Source organism: Centruroides vittatus, unplaced genomic scaffold (assembly GCF_030686945.1).
Source record: "Centruroides vittatus isolate TY-2023 unplaced genomic scaffold, ASM3068694v2 scaffold_386, whole genome shotgun sequence".
NCBI classification, from domain to species: Eukaryota; Metazoa; Arthropoda; class Arachnida; order Scorpiones; family Buthidae; genus Centruroides; species Centruroides vittatus.
Genome location: NW_027122706.1, coordinates 5,855,531 through 5,882,277, shown reverse-complemented (window position 1 = coordinate 5,882,277; position 26,747 = coordinate 5,855,531). Strand labels below are relative to the sequence as shown.

Here is a 26,747-nt window from a genome sequence, read left to right as displayed (position 1 = left end):
GAAAACCGGGCGGGTCCACGGGACACCCAAGTCCAAGATAGGTCGCTCCCCCGACCGTCGGAAGACGCCGGGAGCGGGAAAGACGCGTTGGTCCCCAAAGACAACATAGGTCAGGATAGTGGTAGCAGCAAACCCTTTAAACAGGCAGTAAAACTCCCAGAAAGGAGGGAAGGGATGTGGGGGCTAGCTTACGAGACCCCGCAGGGAGAACAATCAGGCGGCCATAAGATGACGAGCGGCATTCACTGTAGTTCATACTGTCGGGAAACGGCGGCGGGTATCCGAAGGTACTGGCAGAGTTGGCACGAGTACCTGAGCAGTGCGTCGGTTCGCATTACGACAGCTCGCATTACGACGCTCGCAGGGGCTGAGGAACTGAGTGTCGGTGATACGATTTTGGTCAGGAAAGTGCACCGGGTCAACAAAATCGACGCACTGGAAAGGGGAGAATGCGAGGGTGGCCGCTGGAGAAGGGTAGAGAACGGCCGAAAGCAGTCGGGCCGAGGTGACCGAATAGAAGTCTGCCGAATACAGACTAGTACGGCCAGAATAGGATTTGGCTCGGGCATAAGCGTCGGAAAAACAGCGATGGCTCTGCCTACGTGTCAGGTGTACGATCGCGGCCGGAAACACAAACAAATCGGGGATTTTCCCCTACGTTCCTCGCCCTCGGCGTGGGACGCCCAGGATAGTAGTTTTACAGGATATTTGTCATGGATCAGACTAAGGAAATCGCATCAAGATACGCGTAAGATCATAGTAAAAACGCGTGCGGACATAGAACTGATCGTGTCGTATTGGGTCCCGCAAGCATCTCTGTGCGTAGGTGCGAGTGAACATTCCCGTTGTACTGGAGGAAAAGGGTCAGTCCGCACTAACGGACATTTGTAAAATTGCTGAGTGTTGTTAGATCAAACAGGCTTGAGCTAAGCGCAGTTTGATCCTTGGCCACAGAGGTGTAGGGTTTGGAATCGCCTAGGGAAACGATTTCCGCCCTGTTTTACTATAACGAACTTTCATAACGGAAAAACCGTTAGCAACGGCCGTTGGAAAGATCCGTTGTGTTTCAAATTGACGACAGACGGACGATTGGCCGGTGGGAAGTGATCGTTGTTGGCCGTTGTGGAAACTTTCAAATTTGATTGGCGGACGATTCAAATGCCGGACACTATTTAAGCAGTAGTTTCGGCGGGAACAGGGTTCGTATTGGGTTCGGCTGAGTTCGTATCGGGAAGATCGGATCGGATTAGGATCGTTGTTACCGAAGTTCTAACTGTCTCTCTCGTTGGACGCTACGGAAATCTGGGGAAAGTATACGCCAGTGTTTTAGTACGAACTTGTTCCTGACTCGGAGGTGCTGTTAATTACAAGTCTGTTTGTGAAGGTCGTAAGGAGTTTCTTTCGACGAACGTGTACGGGAATAGTCGGTTGTCGTTTAATTAGTGTGTGCATATTTAATTGTGACTCTAATCTGTATTATTTTGTACATTTATATTGTAAATATAAACTTTGTGTTTCGTCAAACCGACTGAGTGGTTATTTTGAACATTACTTATAACAGTCTTGCATTTTATTAGGCATGTTTTTTCTGTTTGAGGGGGTTAAAGAATCTGTCTAATGTCGATTGCTTTTCTCCCTTCTTCAAGATTTTCCAGAAGTAATTAATAGCATTGTAATTGTAGAGATCCCCAAGCCTGTTAACCTCAACCTGGTTTGGATGCCATTCTAAGACCATTGTTCTGACATCCTCCCTCTTCTTCATAAGATCTTTAATAGCAGATATTGGCATTAATCCTCTTTTTCAAAAGAAAACATATCTCGCTGAGTTTTTTGGTGGTGTTCTATCATCAGACCAGTTGCAGGTTCCATTATGAGTTCTTCAATGTTCTTTATTTCTTAGATGTGATTTTTGTTACTCCTTAATCTGCTTGAACCTTCTTGATTATACAGTATCTTTCTTGGATAAGATTGAACTGCAGCCTACTGTAAACCTGTTCAAGCCATACTGCCCAGTAACATCAGACATCTTCTGCCCACTCTCTACCTTTGCTATTACTCTCTCACTTTTTGAAAAGAAAAACCCGTGCAAAACTTAACGAGTGCCTGCCTGACAGTCTTGTGAATACTATAAAAATATTGTTTCTGTTAGAAAAATAAAAGGCTGGACTTACAAAGGAAAGTTTCAAAGTTTGGAGGAATACTATCCGATCAGTATATACCGGCTTGAGCATCGATGTCGACATCTCCCACGCTCCAAAAAGTTTCGAATTGTTGCCTGAAGACATGGTAAGACCAATCGGTATTCATTATTTTACATCACTTCTTGTGTTTGTTCTGTGAGGTGTTCGTTATCTGAACATGTGTTTGTTGTCTGAACATAAAAATCTTTCGCAAAAGTGTTCATTATCCGATTTGTTTGTTAACCAATCACCCATTGTATATCATAAAAAATTTCTGAATGTTGTAATGTAAAATAAAAAATATGTATATAAAATATATATTACAAAATATTTGAAATAAAAATATCAGCAATTTTCATAAATCTTTTTCACTATTATAACAATTTTTGAATAGTGAATTATAAAAAACTTTAAAATATTCAAAATATAGTAAATATATATTAATCAGATGGAAACAGTCAACTACTGAATTTAAACTGTTGATCATTATAAAAACAATCCAATATTCTATAGACTAATAATTATCAATGATTGCAATATATTTGTTATGATTTAAATATTCTAAAATTGCAGCTATTTGGTAAATTAGTTTGTTACTTTATTTTATTAGTTTTCCAACAGTCATCAATGAATTTATAGAATAGCATAAAAATACTTTAAATTAGTTTTGCCTATGAATCAAATAATAGCAAATGGTGTTACCAGATTACCAATTACTGTTAGACTATAGTACAGTGGAACCTGGTTAACTCAAACTTGGATAACTTAAAGTTGCATTTAAGTCATTTTCTTTCCCCAATTGTCTAGCATAACATGTTAAATCCAACTGGTTAACTCAAATTGCTTGAAACTTAACTTGAAGTCTGAATTTTTTCCCTTGACAGATTCAAGTTAACCAGATTCGACTGTATTCAAATTTTTTAAAATTTGAATATAGTGGAATCTGGTTAACTCAAAAGCACAACTTTTTAAAGTTGTGCTTTTGAAGCTGCATTATTAATTCATATTAAACATTTTTTAAATTTGAATCATAAATATTTTAATGCTGGTATTGATTTAGCAATTTCAACATCATAAAACAATATCTTGATGCATATCTAGAACATGGCAGATTTAAAATTCACAATCCAAAAGGATTGTGAATTTTAAAATGTTTCTTCACACTGAATTTGTGCTTTGAACACTTTTCTTTTTTAAAATTAATACACAATACTGACACAAGCTTTATTTTTTTCAATATTATAAATGTTAAACACATTGTTTTACTCTATAAGCACATTTATACAATTGACATAAAATGAAACTGTAATGTTGAAAACATTACAGTTTCATTTAGTTTAGCAGTAATACTCAAATATCCTATGAATATCAAAAATATTTATTTTCCTACAGATTATAATTAATAAATAAGATCAATTATTATCAGTGTTCAAAAAGAGAAACTTTCCATACTAAATTTCTTTTTAGCTTATGCCTTAATCCGCATACTGTATGTTATTTTACATATATAGTAGAACATAGTCTCTAGTCCTGAGAGTGTGCGCTAAATCTGTATGTGTTAAAAAAAATTGCCACATATCATTATTTAATACCATATACTCAATGGTTATTTAAACAGTCAATACATGGTTATGTTTTGTGAAAAAAAATGCATGGTAACAGAGATCAAAAATAGCCAAAATATAGCTGAAAATGAAGAGCTATTTTTACATATTTACTGTAATTTTATGTGGATAACCCATAGTAGTAACCTCACAAAAAATTGCTAGAATAAAAATAAAAATTTTGTGTAACCTGCATCATTATATATACCATCTCAAAAGTGGCATTTGGAAAAATGTCACTTCCTGATATATAGTTTAGAAACTTTCTTATAAAAACTTCATTTTTTCCTCCTAGTCATTTATGTTTTATTTCCATTAGCAGTCAATTGTAAATGTAATTTAAAATAAATGAAACAGAACAAAGAGGAAAAAATGAAATATTTCAGACAAAATCTCTCAAATTATATAAATATTGAAAATAAAAATAGATGCCAATTCACAATTTTTTCATCCTTTAGCTTCATTTCTATTTTATTTATCAAATAATATGAATAAAATATATATTAAATACTAAAATAACTTTAATATTTTTTAATGTTAACAATATTCAACAACTCAAATTTGAGAACAGATTGATTAGCTGTTATTTGCTGTTATAGAAAACTAATATATGATAAAAGTGATAATTACACTCTAAATAGTTTTCTCATTACATAGAAAAGAGAATTACCAGAAACTTATCAACTTTCAAGACACAAGTTCAAGTAGAAGTGTCTAATTATATCAATTAAAGCAGGGATTCATGCACAGAAAATAAATAGCAAAGAACAAAAGACAAGCAAACATACATGTGCCTTTGGAAAAATTGCAATGACAGAACAAATGTGTCTGAAGCATGAAAAGAATATCTCAAGTGTTATTAAGAACATTTGAAATTTTTTTATGTTTAGACAAAGGAATAACTGTTTGAAGATTCATAAATACAAGTTAAAATTAATGTATATAAGTTGCATCATTACATAATCCATTTCTTCTTGGGAATTGACCATTAAGCACAGATAGCCCGAGGATTAGCCAACAGATATTTTAATTAACAAAATTTGGCATTAGAAGTGTTAAGCATCATTTTGTATTAAATTTAATTATTAGAAATTAACCATCAATTAATTTATAAAAATCTAGAAGAAAAGATCTAATCTGGAATGTCACTGAAGTCTGCAACTATTTTATGTTAGGCAGACAATATCACCAACTACTCTCTCTAGGCTACACAGCTACACAGCAAGATGTTTGTTAATTTTCCCAACATTTGATTCATACTGACTTTGTTATTCTCTTTTTCAAAATTCTCAGAGTTTCTTAATGTCTCTCTTACATTATGCAAAGGAGAAATGTTACATCATTTTATCAAATGTTTCATGTTGTGTGTGTCAAGGTACTATCTAAACAAAATACCTTATATGGAATTTGTGAAAACTTCATTTGATAAGTTTAAGGATGTAAAGAAATCCTACAAAACAATGGCACTGAAGATAAGCATAGTATTCATATTTAAATTATATTCACAGGAAACATTTAGTCTATTGTACTGTCTGTTTAATAGAGGTTTTCAAGTATAGAAAACTAGAAAATTTTTATCCATTCTCCAAAAAAGTAAAATACTGTACATTAATAATCCTTTTACCATGGCAGAAATGGATATTTTGCCTACATAACCCTAATACATTTACTGCATATAAACATTTAGTAGTTATCTAATGATATAAATATAGAAAAACTTTTTATTTTATGCAGATTGATTCATTTTAATTTTACTAATTTTAACATTTTAAAAATGTTATTTCTGGAAATAAATTGTTTATCATAAGAACATTTGTAAGTTAATACATAAAAATATATAAATTGCAATTATTCACATTTAAAATTTAATCATGCTTTTAAGAATAAATAAATATACATATCCCAAAAAACTAAAAATTAGTGATGTAACAAATAGTATATTCGGCTCAGGCCGAATACCGAATATTCGGCCAGGAGCATGGCAGAATACCGAATATTTGGTCAGGAGCATGACTGAATGGCCGAATATTCGGCCAAACTATTCGGCTTGATTAACGCACATACGAAAATTGGCGTGCAAACTGTATTATAGCAAGGATTGCGCACCCTACTCTCTATTGGCCCGCTGTCACTACGATTTTTTCTTCCAGTAGGTCTAAATTATTTAAATTAATTAATTAAATTATAATTATTAAAGTTAGTATGAAATGGAGTCTAACATCTACCTCTAGTGCCAAATTGGTTTATAATTTATGTAATAGCCGTAAATAGCCTGATATGATTCGGCAGTTGTTGGTATTTAGATGTAAGTTATAACTTATAAGTTATTTTATTTGCAATCGATCTTTTTAATTCTTTAATTAAACACTAAAATTTTGTTTTTACTATATATTTGTAGACTGAATAGTACCCTAAGGATATACTTTAGTGGGGACATATGGTCTAGTTTCTCCCCAGTTGTGGAACAGTTCAAATATATTATTGGGGGGTTTCTATTTGTAAAGTTTTGTGATATTTTGTTGCTATTGTTTTTGTCAATATTTTTAAAATTAACATGATTTTAAATGTTATCTTTTGCATATAATGAGAAATGCTCATTCTTTGCTTTATATGTAAAATAAATTATATATTAGTTACTCATCTTCTTGAAATAGATAAATAATTCTTTCATTAAATACGATAAGTTTCAATAAAACGTTTTGTAAATCATTTTAAAACATCGTAGAAAATATTAAAATATACGCAAATACAAATATAACGTAATTAACTAAACAATAACATTAATGCCCGATACATTCTAACCTACACGCCATCAATGTCATAAGATATCGGGCTAGATAAAGGGTATAATATTATTTAATTATAAAATAATTTAATACTAGAGTTAGATGCTATTTCTTATTAACTTTAATAATTATAGTTTAATGTTCGGTATTAATAAAAGTTACCAAAATGATTAATTTACTGTGTTTTTGTTATTTCTTACTCCTGTGTTTAGGTATTCGGTATTCGGCTGAATAGGCCGAATACCGGGTAGTAACCGAATATTCATTACATCACTACTAAAAATTTAATAACATTTCCAAAGTCAGCTGAGCTTGAAAGCTTACTGCTTGTACACTTATGTTGTGTATACAATTTATCAAAGTTTTTTGGGATATGTAAATGATTGTTGATTAAATTAAAATGATCATTAGCTGAGAATATGAGACCACAATACATAGATTTTTAAACTCTTACCAATTTCTTCTTCAGGTAAACGTACAAATTTTCTCCCTTCTAAAACAAATGCTTCCATTGCTTCTAAATCTTCATTCCATTCTTCCATTAATTGAGCCTGTTAATTCCAAAATAAAAGTTTTTTTAATTTTTAAAAAATTGAAACAATAAGGTTAAACTTTAAAGTAAATATAATAATATGTTTTATCACCAGTTTAAAAAAAATTCCATTGTCAAATTAAATAATAAAATTAAATTAATACTAAATATTGCTTTTATCATCTTTATTAACAACTTTATTATTTTATTATTAGTTTTCAACATCAAACTTTAATATAATACAGTAGACCCCCCTATAACATGGGTTCATATAACACGGATTCGTATAACACGGAGAACAAATTGTGATTGTGTTTGTATAACACACTAAAAGAGACTCATATAACATGGTAAAATGTCATCGCTGACTTGTGTCGTGATAGGATTGGTTGAACCTGGACCAATAGCGGACATTGCACAAACCGTTGAGTTTAAATGAGCGGCAGACCTACTAAAATCCATTTATTATTTAATGGCCATAAAAGTTATATTTTTATTTATGATGTCTCCAAAGTTCAGCAAATTTTTTGCAGAAAAATAACTTATCAGGAAACACGTTCCCACTGTTCGATGAGCTGCTCTGCAATGAAAACAAGCTTAAGCAATGGCGTCGTCGAACGGTGCACACTTGGTAAGTAATCCTACAATTTTTTGTTTATAGCATAGTTTATATGGATTACTCCCAAAAAATTATACGTGTTTTGGAAATGTTGAATCAAATTAGACTAGAATCAATTAATTTTATGGAAGAAAACGTTTCAAACAGCCATAGTCCCTAAACTGCACATGTGCTGGGCTGTGATTGGCTCATCTATTTAAGTGACTTGTACAACATGGAATTCATATAACATGAAACATATCTACCATGTTATAGGGGGTATACTGTATTTAAGCAATGAAAATTTACCATTTATTCTATATTTTAAAATAAAATAAATTTTTATTCTTGAAAGAATTAATCAAAATAAACATTTTTTTTTCATAAAAATCAAGTATATAAAAAGTATTAAAAAAATAAAGAAAACCTCTTAAAAAATTGGAAGTAATTGCTGTATTTAGTAATTTAACAAGCACTTATTATTTGAATTTAATAAATGAATTTTACAAAAAACTCAAAAATAAGTTCAGTTTTTTAAATTTTAAACTAAAACAATTCAAAACAAACTGATGACATCAACAGAACTATGTATAGATTATTTTATGTTGAATAGAATAAACTGAAAATTAATTAAACCAAACTCTTGATTATTTGTGCTAATTAGTGCAAGGGTTTGCATGGGAAACTAGAAAACACAGATAATCCAAAATAGCACTAAACTATAAAAAGTTCATTCAGAAGTTTTAAGTAAACTACAGTATAGTACAGTATAGTTTATCCAAATCAACTGGAACTGGGGTTGTTCGGACAACCAATTATGTATGAAAAAATATATTAACCTATCCCGCGTTGAATTTTCATCAATGTTAAGCCTAACATAATTTTTTTAATGGCATCATTGTTCTTTTTCATGTCCGATATTGTGGCATTTCCAACTCCATATTTCCAAGCTAAGCTTGATCCACTAGCACCACACTTCAACTGATCTATTATTTTAAGTTTATTGGAAACACTGAGAACAATGTGTTTACATTTAGTCGCCATTGTGAACTGTACAACAACTACAGCATGATCTGTTACAAGTATAAAATTCACAGATCCAAAATTAATGTTCTTGATGGAAACAGATTTCAATTCAGCACGACATGTCCCGACACACAGTCCTCAGAAAAATACCACACAAAAGTGCCATGCTGCTAGCTAAAACACACACATCAACAAAAAAAATATTGGAGTAGCCCAAGACATAGCAAATTTAAATTTCTGCTAGTGCTGTGGCACTGCAATCTTTGGCTGACTGGAATGTTTTCGATTAACTGACGTTTTGGTTGATTGACATTCAGATAAATGACGCTCTACTGTATATATACATATATATAGCTGAACTGCATTGTAACAAGATGCAAGTGTGCGTCCCATGTTTCATAAGCTGAAATGTATATTTAGTCAATAAACACAAAATACAGATTTCTTCTATTTTCAAAAAATATCTTAAAATATTTACAAAATATAAAATAGAAATAAAAGTAATAATAAATATAAAATTACAAAATCTACAATTAAAATAAACTTTTAAAGACTATATAACAAAACCGAGAACTTTTCATTATATTGTGTCTACATCATGTCGTTACGTCATATTTAATCACAGTCATATAAAGATTGCCATGCACATGATAGTTGTTTCTTGTCTTTAAAATTTATGCAATGGCTTTTTTTTTCAGATTAAAATATTTCTAATGCTTCTAGTATCATGATGGAGTCAGCACATTTTGATCTTTTGATGATTTATATTTTGATTGAAAGATCTTTTATTTCTATTTTATATATCCCAAGAATCTCTTTTGTTTGATTTAAGCATTCTGTCAATGAATATAGAATCAAAACCTGAAGATCATCTCCAATTACATATCAAAAATGTTTTTTGGAAAAACTTTTTCAAGTTAACCCTTACTGGAAAATAATTTAAGGTTTTTGATGGAAGTATTTACATTTTTTATGTATAATTCTTATATTTTTTTCCAAATTATTATATTTTAATTTTAGGACTTGTAGGATAATTATTTCAAATTTACTGTTTATAGCATATAAGTGTGATTTTTTTTCCACATGTATTCCATCAATAAATTTCTAAAGTTTTCTTTGTAAATTGAGGTCAATTCCCAAGGACATTTTAAACTGTTTCTTGGAAAGTCAGCTGAGCCTGAAACCTTACTGCTTGTACACTGATGTTGTGTATATAATTTATCATTCATTATGCTGTCTATGACAAGATGGAAAAATATGTTGATGCCTGGACAATCCACAAAATGGATTATCTATGCACAGATAATCAAGAGTTTGGTGTATTTATATTTATGATGAAAGAATTCAAAAGCAAATGATTTGCATTATTATATTTGTAAAATTTATTACTCAAAGGCTGACTATTTAATTTGCAAAAAATGCTACAAATATCACAAAGATGTCAAAGAGTGTTCATTATGCTTCCATGTGTCTTTTATCAGATGCAGAACACTTGCATTTCAGAGCTATCTTCCATTACAAAAACAAAAAGAAATCACATGAGGTTATGTTCAGTGAATGTTAAGTATATGGCAGGATATCAGCTCCAATTGTAGTACTAGTTGCAAAATAATGGTAGTTTGTGACATCACATTATTGTGATAGAGAAATCACTTCACTTCAAAAAGTTCTGGATGTTTTCCATAAAAAAACAAACAGTGCAATTCTCTGAACTGAATCTCTGAAATCTTTATCCATTGTTTCTCAAGGCACAAAATGTGTATTTGCATATTTTCTCTTTCAAGGAATACAAAGACCATGGTTGGACACCTGCTTCAAAATTGTTGTAAATGACAGACTATTAATAAAAGATGTATAAAGAAATCTAAACCAAATAGGAACTGAGCAGCATCTATGGAGGTTGGTCTCAAAACTCCACAGAGATATAAACAGCATATTTTTCCAGAAATTCCAAAGGAAAAACTTTAAAATTCATTGATCATATCTTATAATATAGTATTTTCACTCAATATTTTTCAACTAAATGAGTTTAGAAATTTGTTTTCTAAATACATAAAATTCATTAAATCTAAAAACATCAGAAACAGTTAAAATGAAAATATTAAACTCTAATCTGTAATTTAAGAACAGTAAGAATATTATACTATAGTTTACTTACAGCTTCTTCTTTGGTCATTGGAGATTGGCGAGGCATAAAAAGCGCAGAGAGATCTGCTTTTGTTTCCTGAGTACTCATCCATTTCTAAATTTAAAAAGAATTATAAAAATTTACTCAAATTCTTGACTAATTTAAAAATGTTATTTAGAATTTCAATAAATATGGAAATTAAAATTATATGTATCATGAAAGATATAAAATAAATTTGAAATAAATTTACAGTATTATGTTTGTTTCACAAATTTTGGTTGAGCTGTTGTGATATAGATTTATCCTTGCTATTGAACATTAGTATACAATGAGCACAGGTTTTATGAATTTAACAAGATCTAAAGTACAGTACATTTTAGATCACTGCATACACTCATTCTAAATATCCAGAGTAAGTAATGTGTATTCTTGGCCAAGATTTGTGAAATAAACTATAAGAATATGATAAGACCAAAACTAGCAATAAATAATTAAAATTTAGTATTGTTATTTATCTTACTACACTTATCTTTAAAAATTAATAATTCTTGAAATATTAAAGAAAACATTAAAATCTTTTGCAGAGTCTTTACTTTGGAATGTTTTACATAAAAATAAGTAAAAATTTCAAAAGATTATTTGTTTGGCAAAGCAATCATGTGTCAATCTTTTAACATTTCCACAGCTGCCTTTGAAATAATGCTTATTAGTTAAAAATAATGCAAATTTTATACATTAAATGTATTTATTATGATACACAGTTCATAAATTTACATACTAATTCAAAATTTTACATTTTGAATGTTTTATATCTTCACAATAAATTTTTTAAATTTTTATTGCCTTGCATTGCTCTGTCTGTCTTGTGAGGAAAAAAACAATACAATTAAATTCAATTGAATTTCACACTTGAATTAAAATTATACATGAATTAATTGAAAGAGATAAAATATGAAAAATTAATAATAAAGAGAGTAAATCTGAAATATAATCAGGAAAACGTTCAAGTATTAAGATGTATATGAACATGGCTGCAATGTCAAGATGATCTTAAAAAGTTGTGCGCACATCACTTTCATGTAAAATATTGTCAATGTTAGTGCTCGTGCAGTCTCTCTCAGATTCAAGCATATTTTTTTCTCAAAAATTATTTATGTAGTGAAAAAAGTGTCAACTGCATGCCATCCAGTTTAAAAGAAAAATTTCAGATTTTTATGAAATTTTAAATATAAGAAAAGTTGAAAAATATATGATGTGGGGTCTATGAGACCCTATGCAATTAAGAGATTAAATGTTAAACAAAAATCTAAATAGTAGTTGTCAAGTGACTGAGAATACTTTTTGATAGGTGGAATTTTTCAATTAGGAAAACTGGAAATATTTTGATTGATAGATACATTTAACTTTTTCAACATTCTGTAATAAAATATTTTTACAATTAATCATTTACTATACACTGTAAATGAGAACCATTCATTTTACAAGTATTAACATAAAATATAAAAATAAAAAATTCATATGAAGTATATATCAAGATACCATATTTCTTTAATTCTAAGATGTATCATAATTTTCAAGTCAAAATTTAAAATTGCTTTTAGTGAAGGAAAGTTTTTAATAATCAATTAGCTTTTCTTCAATAACAAGTTAGAAAAAACAAATACAAATGACAGAATATAGATAATGTTTGGTATTTTCAGAACTTTGTATAGACTTTTAATGCTGCCTTCATAATGTAGTCTCAAAGACATTTTAAATGTTAAAAGATAAGTCTTATTCAGCAAAATTTATTTAAATAGATACAACTGATCAGTACAGTCAAAAACATCTATTATTTGGTACATAACACACCAAATGGTTTATTTGCAATGGCTTGTAATTATTATTATTTTGAATTGCAAATGTTAAATGAATCTCTACTTCAGACAAAGATGGATTAAAAAAAAAATGCATCTTTTAATCAAGGAGCTATAATAATATCATCTACAGTCAACTCATGTTAAATTAAATTGCTAAGAGGACAGTAGTTAGTTTGCTTTATTGAAAATTTGTATGAATGATTTTCAGGGTTGTATAATCAAGGTCAAGGTTGTATAATTTATGAAGGTAAAGTTAATAGGCAATCAAAATCTTTAAATTATATTATTTTTAATTAATTCACTAAATAAAACTAAATTTATTTACAAAAATAAATTAATGATCTAAATGATTTTCAAATCAAATAGAATGAAGGAGGAGATGGTATTTGCCATTTAAGTGTAGAGCAGTATATCAGAGTGATTAAAGAAAACAAAGCTAAGAGAGATCCATGATTATTTTTTATGTTGAAGATTGCTTGAAAAGGCAGAAATTATTATTATTTGCCTCCAAACGAGTAAAAGAAAAAAAAAGCCAAACTGGCATCACTTTATGCACCCCTCAATATTCAAACTAGCATGTGTTGCATGATACTGCATCTATTTAAAGGGTGAGCATCCTTAAACTTTAATCCCTATTTTCTGAGTACAGTAGATGGTTTACTAAAACCAGATTTTGAATTGCTCTATAATCAGAGGTCAAATCTGTCTTTGCTCATTAGGAGAAAAAAATTATTATACTCAAAATAGAACATTTATCGTATGAGGGTTGTCCCAAAAGTAATGCACAGTGCACTCTAGCAGGTGTTGTAGGTAACAGACAGCTGATCAAAGTGTCAGTGTGTAGATTGAAGTCTTAAGAACACATTGGTATCATATGGTAGTGGGATTCATTTAAAGGGAAAATGCCAAAAATTTGAAAAGACAATGAAAACAGTCTGTTGGGTTGGATTTCAGCAATAGAGCAACATGCTTATATTTGCATCGAAACAGTGTGAGGTAAAAAAGTGCCTGAAATTCATGCTGTGTTAAAAGAAATGCGTGGAAGGTTTACTGTGAATCATAGCACAATACAGAGGTGGCACACAAAGTTTCAAGAAGGTCGAACAAGCATCAAAGATGATCCGTGCGCGGGGCAGCCATTTACTGTAACAGATGACAACACAAACACTTCAATCATTACAATGTTGCTCGATGAAGACTGGAGAATCATGGTAAGACAAACTGAAGCACAGCACAGACAGGAATCTCGAAAACGAGTGCGCATCGTATTTTAAACACAAGTGTTAGGCAAACGAAAGGTGGTGACATGGTGGGTACCGCACTTCTTGTCAGCCAAACAAAAAGCAACATGTTCAGAAATTGCACATGAATTGCTTGCATGTTATGAAAATGAAGGTGAAACCTTCCTTGATTGCATCATTGCAATTGATGAAACCTGGATACATGTCTTCAAGCCCAAAATGAAGTCTCAGAGTGACGTTTGGAAGAGTCCAGGTTCACTGAGAGCACAAAAAGTTCATCGCCAACAATCAAAAATGAAAGATATAATGATCTTTGCCTACAATAACAGGGTGTACCATAGTAAATCAGAAAACTGTGTCCAGGAATGTTGCAAAGTGGTGTGTTGATTTTGCATGATAATGCACGCCCACACATCAGTGCACCAATCATCAAACTTCTCAAAAAATATGACTGGGAACAGCTCTGCCACCCGGCTTAGAGTCCTGATCTGAGCCCAACTGACTTTGATCGCTTCCCCAAGCTGAAGGAACCCCTTCAGGGAGTGTATTTTTCAATGCTGGAAGAACTCCGAAGAGAAGTGACCCGGCAGATTCGGATGCTCAATAAGAAGGGGATGCTGAACGGAATCCTGAATACTGAGCGTCATTGATAAGGGGGGGATTATTTTTAAGGCCTGTAATCACTTGTATCTTCTTCAATAAATATTTTTTGAGTTAGAGCCAACTGTGCATTACTTTTGGGTCAACCTCGTAGTACCACTTTGCTTTTCACACTTTTTGATGTAAATAATAAAATCATTATTGGAAATAGGGTAATTTCTTGGGGTTGTGAAAATATTTTACAGTTTGGTTTAAAAAATTCTGGTAAAATTTTTGTTTGCTTTATTATGTAAAAATTAATATTGTGACAATGGAATTTTGTCATGGTAACAACAAAATTTGCATTATCAGTGTTTGTTTTAAGGTGAGTTGATTGTATTTAGTATTTATTTTTCTAATATGCTATTGACTGTATGATATGATTTGTCTTTAGAAATTATATGATGCTGAAAACATAACAAATAGCAATATATAAATATTAAAATTTGTATATATCATATAATAATGTTTCAAAACCCAGTCAAAAGAATTTATAAAAATGTATATAATGTTAATAAAATAACAATTATTGCATTAGATAATAAATTTCAATACCCATAAAATTAATAGTAATATAAATATATTAAAATTAAATACTTTTAAATCAGCACCGGTTCTGGCAACTGACTGTGCTGTACGAGTGAAATCTACTGCAATTACATCATCCCAGCCTTCAAATTTACATTTGAATACTTGTGGATCAGTACTGAAATGAAATTGAACATGTATTTAAACACATATTTAACAATATATTCAAATATACATTAATTAACCAAATTGTTTCTTTGTAAGGTTCTATATATACATTTATTACTATAATTCTTATAACTTTCCTATATTATAAAATTATAATATATTTATTAACTTAAAATTTTTTGAAAATTATGTCTTACCTTTGCTAGATTTTCATAGCTAGCAATACATTGTATTAAATGTTATGTAAGTTTTAAATAAGAAAATCTATTGGAAAAAGGATAAAAGAACATGAGGCATAGTAATGTTCAAAATAACACCAGTCGGCTTGACAAAACACAATGTTTATATTGACAAGACGAACATACAAAATAAATACAAAATAACGTTTACAAAGTAGATTCACAATACACTAATCTAAGTTACAACCGACTATGTTCCATACAAGTTCATCGGAAGGACACCTTACGACCTCCGTTAACAGACTTAGTACTCGCAACACCTCTGAGTCAGGAAAAGTTTGTGATAGTCCAACGGGAGTTCACTTACACCCAGTTTCCGCAAGTCCCAGAGAGAGAGATAGCGAGATCCCTAGATAGAACCGATCCAACCCTTTCCCGCCGAAAACTACTTCTTATATAGTAGCTGGCGTTCGAATTCTCCGCCAATCAGCTTCAATGTCTTCATAAGGTCCGGCCAATGGTCATTCTCCAACAGCCAATCGTCGTCGATCGTCAATTCAAACCACAACGGCTTTCCTAACGGATCTTCCGTAACGGCTGTGATTTTGAATCACGAAAGTTTCCGTTATCTTACAAATAGCGGAAATCACTCACCTGGCCGATTCCATACACTACAGGCATCAATCAAGTTAAAAAATGCTCAATCACCAATGTTTTGTACATTGCAGTGAAAATAATTGTACAATTAGTAAAAATAATATTAAAATTTTGTTTCTAGAAAATGATGTATATCTACAGAAGTTTAAAGAACATATAGCAATAAAAAATAACAATAACTTAATTAATTGAACAGCAGGATGTTAATAGATGACATTTGGAATGACGTCATATATAAGAATAAAAGTATGTGATGCGATGCAGGGTAATTGTTGCTATGATTGATTGTGAAGAGTCCTAAATATCAGTATAGGTTCTGTCACAGATTGTACCTTTGTAAGTCATTTATTTTAATATTTTATATCTTTGTTAAAAATTTTAACTGCAAAATTACAAAACAATTTTATTGTTTATAGACTGAAGAGGAGTTGTGACAAGAATTCCAATCCAAAATGCATTTAAATAAAATATCTGAGATTTGTCTTTGAATAATTCTTGAACTCGGGTGTGTGTCAGATTAGAAAGATACAACATTTTGGTTTCTTCATCCAAAAAACCCCTTTAAGTGGTTATAAAAGTGACTAGCAATATTTGCCAAATATAATTAATTTTAGCTTCGTATTAAGAAAATCTAATACAAAAGTGGGGAAACAGTCATCAAAACTTTAAATAAGTTTCAACTTACTGTCTTGCTGTTATGTATTATAAACTAATAGCCTACAAGCAATATATTCTAACAATAACTAAAATCAACTTATTTCTTTGATACAATAAACATGAAATAAATATAAATAAATTTTCATTGTCTGTCCTTCATTATCTTGAGAACAGAGTTAGACAGATGAAAGTCTAACTCTAATTTGAAATTTGTATATATTAAAAGAAAAATGTTTTGTCCCCACAAAAACTGAAACCAACACTTTACAATGAAGTAGCATGTAATTAGATCACTCAGGTTGTAGGTGGGGTCTACAATTTGTTCCTCGAAAAGACCATCCATTAACTTCCTCTGTGGATTCAACATGAATTTGTAGAAAAGGTTGACAAAGGGAAAGAAAGGCTTTTGTATAAGAATAAAAAATACAAAAAAAAACTTCACTTTTGACTTAGACTTGAAGAGACAGCTGTTTGTTTGCATCCATATCAGCTATTCTTTAAGTTTGATTTTTGAATAGTAACTTTTGGTTATATATAGAATACATATAAATAAAAATTATTAAAAATGATATGTATATATGTATATTAAAAACAATGTTTTGTCACCACCACACACAATTAACACAAATTTAAAAATTTTAAATGGTTTTTAAAAAATGTTCTAATTTTTAATTAGTTTTGATTTTATTTTTAAATTTGGTTTTGGTTTCAGTGTAAAGATCAGAGTTTTATTATTATTAAATTTAATTATTATTTTTAGGTTTTAATTTATTTAGTATTAATTTAGTTTTTATAATTATTTTGAATTAAATTATTTATTATTTATTTAATTTTACCTGCATTTTTTTGAACTCTTAATTAAAATTTATTTAATTATAAATTTTTTTAGTAATTTCATTAATTTTTGTTTTATAAACTTGCTTGCATTTAAAAACTTTTTAAAAGTTTAATTTTAAGTGAGTTAATATTAATTGAACTATTGGGCTACCTAGTATATGATTAAAAATTGAGCCTAGCATTGTAACGATGTCATAATGAATAATTGCTCATTACATTTAAAATTTGATTAAAATTTCCAAACAAAATTGAATGACACACTTTAACATTTATAGTTTGCTAAAATATCAGAAAATCTTATTTTATCAAAATTTATGTAAAGAAATATAAATTATTATTGTTCACTATACATTGAATTAATGATGATGATATATTTATATGAAAAAAAATAAATCCATACTTATAAATTCCAAATAAACTGCACTAAATATCCAAATCCCAATTAACCTAAATACAATTAAGGAATATGTAAATTTGACATAAGCATTAATTCTTTGTGTCTCTATGTCCTTAATATTTCAATTTTGTTTTTTATATTGTCTGTGTAAACCTTGTTTAAAAATAGGACTTATTATACTGGTATAGTTTCAAATAAGCAAAAATGGAGAAAATGTTAGTAATAAAAATAAGGCAAAATGTCTTTATTTTCATGTTTGACAGGTCTAAGACATTCTGCTTTATTTTTCTGACTACCTCCTTTTTGCTAATTTGAAACTACATCAGTATAATAAGTCCAATTTATAAACAAGGTCTACACAGACAATATAAAAAACAAAACTGACATAAGCATCTTCCATCTGAATCAACCCATGCAATTGTTATTCCCATTCATTTCAATCTATTCTTAGCCATGTCAATGTTCAGCTTCAATTTCAAACCAATTCTAATATTTTTTATAGATGCTAAGAAAAATGTAAATTTTTGACAGTGACAAAGCCTTGTTCATCACTTCTAAGTTTTTGTGAATCAGAAAATCATTGATAATATTCAAATGATGATGGTAAAAAAGAAAAAGATAAAGAAATTAATGAAGCATAATAAAGCCTTAAATTGTTTTGAAACAAATATAAAGTAATATGCATATTATCATTGTTTCAAGAAAATTAGAAAAATGCAATATAACATAGCTTCCTGCATTGAAAAGCTTGCAAGATTTATCTACTAAACAAATGTCACTTTTGGACTTTTTTAAATAAGTGTTGAAAATATAAATTTGTAATTATATGCCACTTGGAGGCTGGTTGAACAACTGATGAATTTCATAGTTCAAAAGCTTTCTGGAGAGGGCATATAGATGTGTTGCATTGTTTGAAATTCTTAGAATTTGCAGTTTAGATATTTTGTAATTCTGTTTATGGAGGTGACATTCATACCTTCCTAGGTCAAATCTGATCTGGTTTAGTTTGGTCTGGAGAGCCCATGGTAAAAAAAGGGAAGCAAAGGATGATTGGAATTTTCTATCCCTAATAGGCAAAACCTTGACAGAATTGATATTCCATCAAAATTGCAGTCTATGTTAAATACATAAATTTTAGTGAAGTCAGATGTACCCAATTTGGTCAAAGCCACGCATCCTTACCTCCTCATGGGCTTCCTGTGATCCTATACTTAACTATCACAAAATGATGTAAAAGAGAGTGGTACACCTGGGGATCAGACTTTCTGAAGTGCTATCCATAAACTCTTGGTCAAGATAGCAGACATCCTACTTGTACTTAATTTATAATTATGTATACAGTATAATGCTGATACACAAGTGTATCTTGTTCCCAAAATTTCTCATAAATTGAAACATCAAAATTGAGACAAATGAAATTAATACTTAACTGTTTGACTTTGTATTGAAAAAAAAGGTAAAAGAAAAAAGAGAAAAAGAACAATTATGACAAATACATAATATAGAAAAATATTACCAGTAGTGTCTTATCAAAGTTTATGATTATTTTTATTCTTAGTTTAAATATTCATTTTTGTTACATTAATTTAAGAATCAGCTATAAAATAGTTATTATTTCCTTAAATATTTTTCATTTTATTCATTCAAAAGTTTAATTTTATTATTATCTTATTGATATAAAAATGTGATACTACAAAAATGTAAGTTCAACTTATCTCAATATAAAAGGATATGTTTAAAAAATTAAAGCAATTATATTCTATTGTATTAACTTCCTACACATTTATAATATATATATTACATTTATTTAGTTAAAAGCAAAAACTTTTTGAAATAAAATCACTTTGTTCAGTTACTTGTTTATAAGTAAAATTAATCTTAATTATAAATTTTAATAGTAAATACCCTTCAAGAACTCTTGTTACTACAGCATGTTCTGGTCTTTGAATCATACTACACAATTCCTGTGATAACTTTAATGCTGCTGCCCTCACTAATCGTGTTGATTTTTGACCTAACCTGAAAGGATATTAAATCATTCAATTTTTCCTTATTATTATTATTGTTTAAAATATAAATTTATATCAAATATAATAATTAATTAATTTAATGTTTTTGTTTGTTTTCCAAATGAAACAATTTGAATTCTAAGATTCAATTCCAATTTATTTTATCTAATAATAATTAATTACTGTTCTATTAAAAAAACAAAATTAAATATAAATACACTAAAATAAATTTAATTTAAAAATTTTTGAATTAATTATAGTATCTATTATACTCAAAATTAAAATCAGAATTTTTAGACTTACCATACATATACATCTGTATGACAATCAAGAATATACACATGTTTTGTATCAAGAAATGTAGACAGTAATCTGTTTTGTCGAAGTTCAACTGAAAAGAATTACATTAAATTCTATATATTTGATTCTATAATTACAAAATTAATATTTTTACTTCCTATAATTACTGTAATTCAGATGATTCTTAAGTAAAACATCAAGTTGTCTTATTAAAAAAATCCAGCAGCAAATTGCATACTGTACAAAAATTCACTCTTATTATATTATTATTAATCTTTTTTAATATTTATTATTATTAACTTCATTTTTCTCACAACAAAAATTGTTTTTGGTCATCTTTTAGCATGTTCAGATCTGCCCACTAGAGACACTATGGTAAAGTTTAGTCAAGAGACAGAGCACTTAGTGATCACATGAGAAAACTAACTTTACAGACATGGCTGAGATTAAATACATTTGAAAGAGAAAACTTAAATTTCAAATACTAAAGATAACTAAAATAAAATACAGGTACTCCTCACTTTACAACCTATCTGCTTAACGACCACTTGCACTTACGACCAATCGAGTTTCAACCTGCAATTCCGGGAATCCCCTTTCTCAGCTTGAGCGTCAGTCAGTGGCAAATGGTGACATGCGCACTAAGCATACCCTAATAGTCTTATACTACTATAATAGGCTAATAGTGTACTATAATAGTCTTTTTATGAATAAATTTGAAGTTTGTTGCATAATTTGTATAATTTTACAATGATCCTATATTCCCAATGCAAGCTCCTCGCTTATCGACAAATTTGCTTAACAACGTAGTTGTTGGAATGGAACTCGATCATAAAGTGAGGAGTACCTGTAATAAGGGTACTTATAAAAATTATACATCATTTAGTTACTTTATAAATAGACATTCTGGATTTATATAATTTACTATATTAATTTTATTAATTAAATTATAATACACTAAATATAATATTTTACAATTCAAAATATATGTACTTCTCTATTTAATGTAACATTGTTATTGTTATAACATTTAACATTTTTATTCTATGTTCATTTTTATTTAGATTCTATTGTTATTTAATGTTAGGAAGGAGATTAATTCTTGCAGTTCATTACATTACATATGTATTTTCTTCTAAATAAATAAGACAATTATATATTCTTCATTTAAATTATAACTATTAAATATACATACTTTGTGGTAATTCCAAATATCCCATTCCCAGTTTAACTTGATACAACCTTGGAGCAAATGGAATAAAGTCATCAGGAACATGTTCTTCAGGAGGAAGATTTGGTGGTTCTTTAAGACCCAATTCATTCCAAAATTCTATTGATTCCTGACCTTGTACTGAAGTAGATATACTAGACTGATTCTTTCTTTCATTTTTATTTATCTTTTCAGCTAGAAGTCTGTTGAGAAGAAATAATAATAAATTGATCTTATGATTTTTGCACTTTATGCAGAATTATTACAATCATGCGAAAGAAATAGTAATCAAAAAATGTGAGGATTTAAATTATAACAATGCATCAAAAGTTCAGTTTTTTGAAATATCAATAACAAATAAATAAATATTTAAACTTTTTTGTTTATTTTTTTATTTGATTATTACATTATAATAAACCAGATATGAAACAAAAATCATTAACATTCATTTTAAATTAGAACCAAACTAATGAAGAAAAAGTTAATAAATCACTAATAAATCAACAGTTAAATGGAATATAGTACAGGGATCTTGTTAACTTGCATTGGTCAGGAAAATAATTTGGACTTTGAGTTAAAATGTTTTGAGTTATGGAGGTTCAACTAAAAAAAAAAAAAAAAAAGATTTTGTGCATTGGTTTATCAGTGACTCATAATAAACTATCCCTGTTAGTTTTCTGAGAGTCTTATTACATAGAATTGTTATGTCAATGTAAACCTCTTGGTGTTATCAAGAAATTCAAAAACATTTATCCAAATGGTTAAATAAGCTAGCGAGAAGAGATGACAACTTCCCAGCATATAAAATTAAATTTAATATAAAATGGCAAGATCATCTATCACTAATTACCAAAATTAATATAATAATTCATAAAATCACTCATTTATATCCAGTAATTCCAGTGAAATATAATCTAGATTTAGATACATTTTCAGTTAATGTTTGTTTATATATGAGGTTCATTTGATAACTATTTTTTATATATATATATATATATATATATATATATACGAGGGTAATCCCAAAAGTAAGGTCTCCTATTTTTTTAAAATACAAAGAAACTATTATTTTCAATATTGTTCATGTCATTTTAAAGCTTGAACATTTATCCATTTTTCTACCTAATCATCATTTCGGTTGATGCATTTTTGTATGTGCTGTGGCAATTTTTGTATGCCCATGTCATACCAGTTTGCCGCTATGTCGTGTTAAACTGATTGAAATTCATTGCCAATTGACGGAAGTGTATGGCTAGTTGTGGATAGGTATCAAAAACATCCTCAAGTAGTGTAGGGAGTTTGCAGCTGATTGTACTGAAATTCATGATGAAGAAAGAAGCGGGAGACCGTCAATTTCTGACGAGACAGTCGCAAAGGTTGAGCAATGCTTGAAGATCGGCAATCACTCTGGATGATCTCTGCATTTTGGTTCTTGGGGTTTCCCCGAAGCACCAATCATAGGATTTTAACAGAAAAGTTGTAATATCGGAAGGTGTGTGCAAGATGGGTCCTGCAACATGGCGGTGAGCTGTATGACATGGGCATACAAAAACTGCCACAGCACCTACAAAAATGCATCAACCGAAATGGCAATTATGTAGAAAAATAAATGTTCAAGCTTTAAAAGGATATGAACATTATTGAAAATAAACGTCTCTTTGTATTTTTTAAAAAATAGGAGACCTTACTTTTGGGATTACCCTCGTATATTAGTATTATGAAAATAAAGTTTTTATGTTGTTCAGAGTCAGTCTTGGTAACAAGTGTAAACTTGGATGTGTTTGTTGCACTACTTGTCCACAGTATCAAGTCTTATTCATAATATTGCCAACAACTCACACTACCTTTCATGACTTCTAGTTTTATTTGCTCATCTGGTATAAGATAAATTAATAATGTATTAAAATGGCATTTAATTTTGGAAGTATTCATTGAAGCACAAACCAAAAGACACATGTAATTAAACATTTAAGTTACATTATAATTTAAATGGGCTTCATTAAATTTTTTAGAAAGAAGTAATTGAATTCTATTAAAAATTTATATTTTATTAGCTTAATTTAAAATGTTTTTATAACATTGAAAAGATTATATCAATTATAACTTTGCATATGTACTCAAGCTAAACTAGAACACAAGAATTTGTTTGTTACTTATTTTTTGTACCATTCCATATTAATAGTTATAGATTATCTCTCGCCAGATTTCAGGTTTTAATCTATTCTGGCCTTGATTTTTAATAATTATTAAAACTTAATAATCATTAAAAAATCAAGGCCAGAATAGATTAAAACCTTAAATCTGGCAATCTAAAGATAATGAAAGTAAATTTTATAATGTGTTATCCATACATTATAATAATACAAGTTATAAGATTTAATACTGCCAAAAACATGTTTAAATTATTAATATTCACATTTTTAAATTTAAATATTAATAGTTACTACAAATGCCAAATGCAAAAAAAAAAAAATAAAAAACAAACTTTAAAATGATCAAATAATCAAAATTATCAGATAAATAATTATACACTATTAATGATTTTCTGCTTTATTATAAATTTTAGTTATTATACTAAATGGTCAAACAAAGTTTACTCATGAGAAGAATTTGGTAATGCCATGACTCAGATTTGGAAGCCTTGCTTGTTACTACTCTGTCAAATGTCATAGGAAAAACAAATCTTGAACAATTTACTATGGGTTCAAGGGATAACATGAAATTATAAATAAATAAATACTCAACATTATAAAATTGAAATTTGATTAATTTTGAAATTGAATAAAAAAGAATTCACTTTCAGAATATTTATCTTGACTGAGATTAGATTCTATTCGTACAGTTGCTGCAAAATCAAAATGCATAGGACTCACTTCTATGCATGCTAAAATATCTTGAACTCTCTCCTGAATAATTTATTTATAAAAACTCTTTGTTGTACACTGATCTTACAGACTATCACTTATTAACAAGTTTGTAAATACAAACCTTTATCATAGACACACATGATTCAAGATATTTTTGCATAAATACAAATATGAAAATAATCTGAGTCATTACCTTAATTTTTAGTTTTTAGTCTTTTCTTCTTTTACTACAAAAAATCTTTGTTTTGTACATAAATGCTTTTCCAGTTATCACAATATTTAATTTAAACAATGATTTAAAATTAGACTTGGGTGTACTTATCATGCATCAATTCCTATCAGCTCACAGCATCACAAAATAAGTTTTAAGATACTGAGTCTCAACTGCTCTACTTCTCAAGAGTAAACTTTTTGTTGGATTGTCCACTATAATTTATTATTATTAAAGATTCATTGCTGATTTAAATACTCATAATTAAAATTTAATTAAAGGCGAGACTTTTTAAATGTAATAGTATAAAAAATAAAGTTTAGTAAATAAATATTTATTTTAAATACAATTCATGATTTAACCTTATGAAATATATATTAAAACAAGAAAAATACTGTAATTTTTTCGAATAAAGATTAATTTAAAAGTTATTAAACCAATTGCAATTGATGTAATAACTCTAAAATAAAATAAAATAAACAAACAACTAAGATATTAAATTTCAACATTATTTCTCTTAGCCTATAAATTTAAATCAGGATAATTTGGAAATTTCAGATAAAGCATAAAAATAATATTCATAAAATTAAAAAAATAATTAATGTACCATATATTTCAAATTTATAAAACTGGCAAAATCACTATTATTTCTTTAGATATGTATTTATATTTAATTACCTTGCTTTGGATTTCAGTGTATTCTTTGAATTTTTACCATACCAAATATGTATATTAGGCCCGGTATCTAATAGAAATACATATCTTGGATCCAATGAACTAAATTTGATTGGAACCTGTAATAATAAAAAGTAAAAGATTAATCTGTAAAGATTAATAAAAGTTAAATCTGACTATAAATTAATTTTGTCTAATATTATTATTAAACAAAAATAAACTTATCACTACAAATTTCAATTTATAAATCTGACTATGATATATGATCATATTTACCTTAAATGAAGTTTAAAATGAATAGTTTATATGATGATAATATACTGTATATATTATGTTATATATCTACTAAGATATATGTTATAAAACATTGGAATATGCAATATTAATGAATATAATAACTAATGATAAAATTAACAATATAATAATCATTTCATTTTTCTTTCTAAACTATCCGTTACTGTCAATTTTTAAAAAAAATATTACATTTGTTTTTGTATTAATAATGTTTTAAATTGTTTTCATTAAATTTTTTCTATTATTTATTGAAAACAATAAAAATCTTGTAAACTGGTGAATTGTATAGCTTAAATGATAACATTATATATTTGTGCTGCAAAAAGCTTGAACTGTTACCTGGAAAAAAATTATTTTTTTATGCCAAAATTGTAAATATTTTAAAATTATTTTTTAAAAGAAAAAAAAAACCTGCTTTTTGAATTTAGACTATCACTTCTTCGTTAGCAGACAAAAATACATATTTTAAATAAATGAATAAACACATTTTTTTAATACTACTAGACATTTTATTGACAGAAATATGACATTTAGTGCTAATGAAGAAATAATTGAATAATTGACTAAGTTCAAAAAACAAATTTAATAATGCAATATATATATATTTGGCTTTTACAACATTATAGCATTACATGATTCATATATAAGTTATGTGCTGGTAATTATGAAAGTGGTTTAAGTCAAAAATAGGAAAACAAATTTTTCATAAATTACTCATAAAATTTTACAATTACATAAAAAAAAACTATTTTCCAAATATAAATACAGTAGAGTCCCATACAATGTGCAAATAAAGCAAGCAACAACCCTCAAATTTTGTCAATCAAAAATATACTTTTTTTTTTTTTTTTTTGACTTATAGGCCAAGGTTTAAACTTTCATAAATCATGTGATAATGCAGGTTTCAATAACATGATTTCCTATAATGTATAACGAATCCCCCATGTTGTACAGGACTCTACTGTATATGAGTAAATATATTTGTGTTTTCTTTTCATTATTATATAATTATTTTAAGTTTTACAAACAAAATATCTCCAAACAAAAAATATATGACTTAGACCTTCACAATCACTACCACATACAGAAGAACCCTGACTATCCAAGCCCCTAATTACCAAGGTTCTGGATTATATGAAACAAACCTACAATAATATAAACTACT

The 26,747-nt window shown here is 28.7% G+C and overlaps 1 protein-coding gene across 1 annotated transcript in view; it reads right to left on the bottom strand.

The window, feature by feature from the left end:
• fliI (FLII actin remodeling protein) overlaps window positions 1-26,747 on the bottom strand; it is a 102,273-nt gene that overhangs the window by 15,892 nt on the left and 59,634 nt on the right. The window contains exons 18-24 of the mRNA XM_067286724.1: window positions 25,292-25,407; window positions 21,521-21,738; window positions 20,329-20,416; window positions 19,922-20,035; window positions 15,191-15,299; window positions 10,885-10,968; window positions 7,025-7,121 (exon numbers count right to left, since the gene is read on the bottom strand). Coding sequence (XP_067142825.1) covers window positions 7,025-7,121; window positions 10,885-10,968; window positions 15,191-15,299; window positions 19,922-20,035; window positions 20,329-20,416; window positions 21,521-21,738; window positions 25,292-25,407 — 826 coding nt within the window. The remainder of the gene's footprint in view (window positions 1-7,024; window positions 7,122-10,884; window positions 10,969-15,190; window positions 15,300-19,921; window positions 20,036-20,328; window positions 20,417-21,520; window positions 21,739-25,291; window positions 25,408-26,747) is intronic.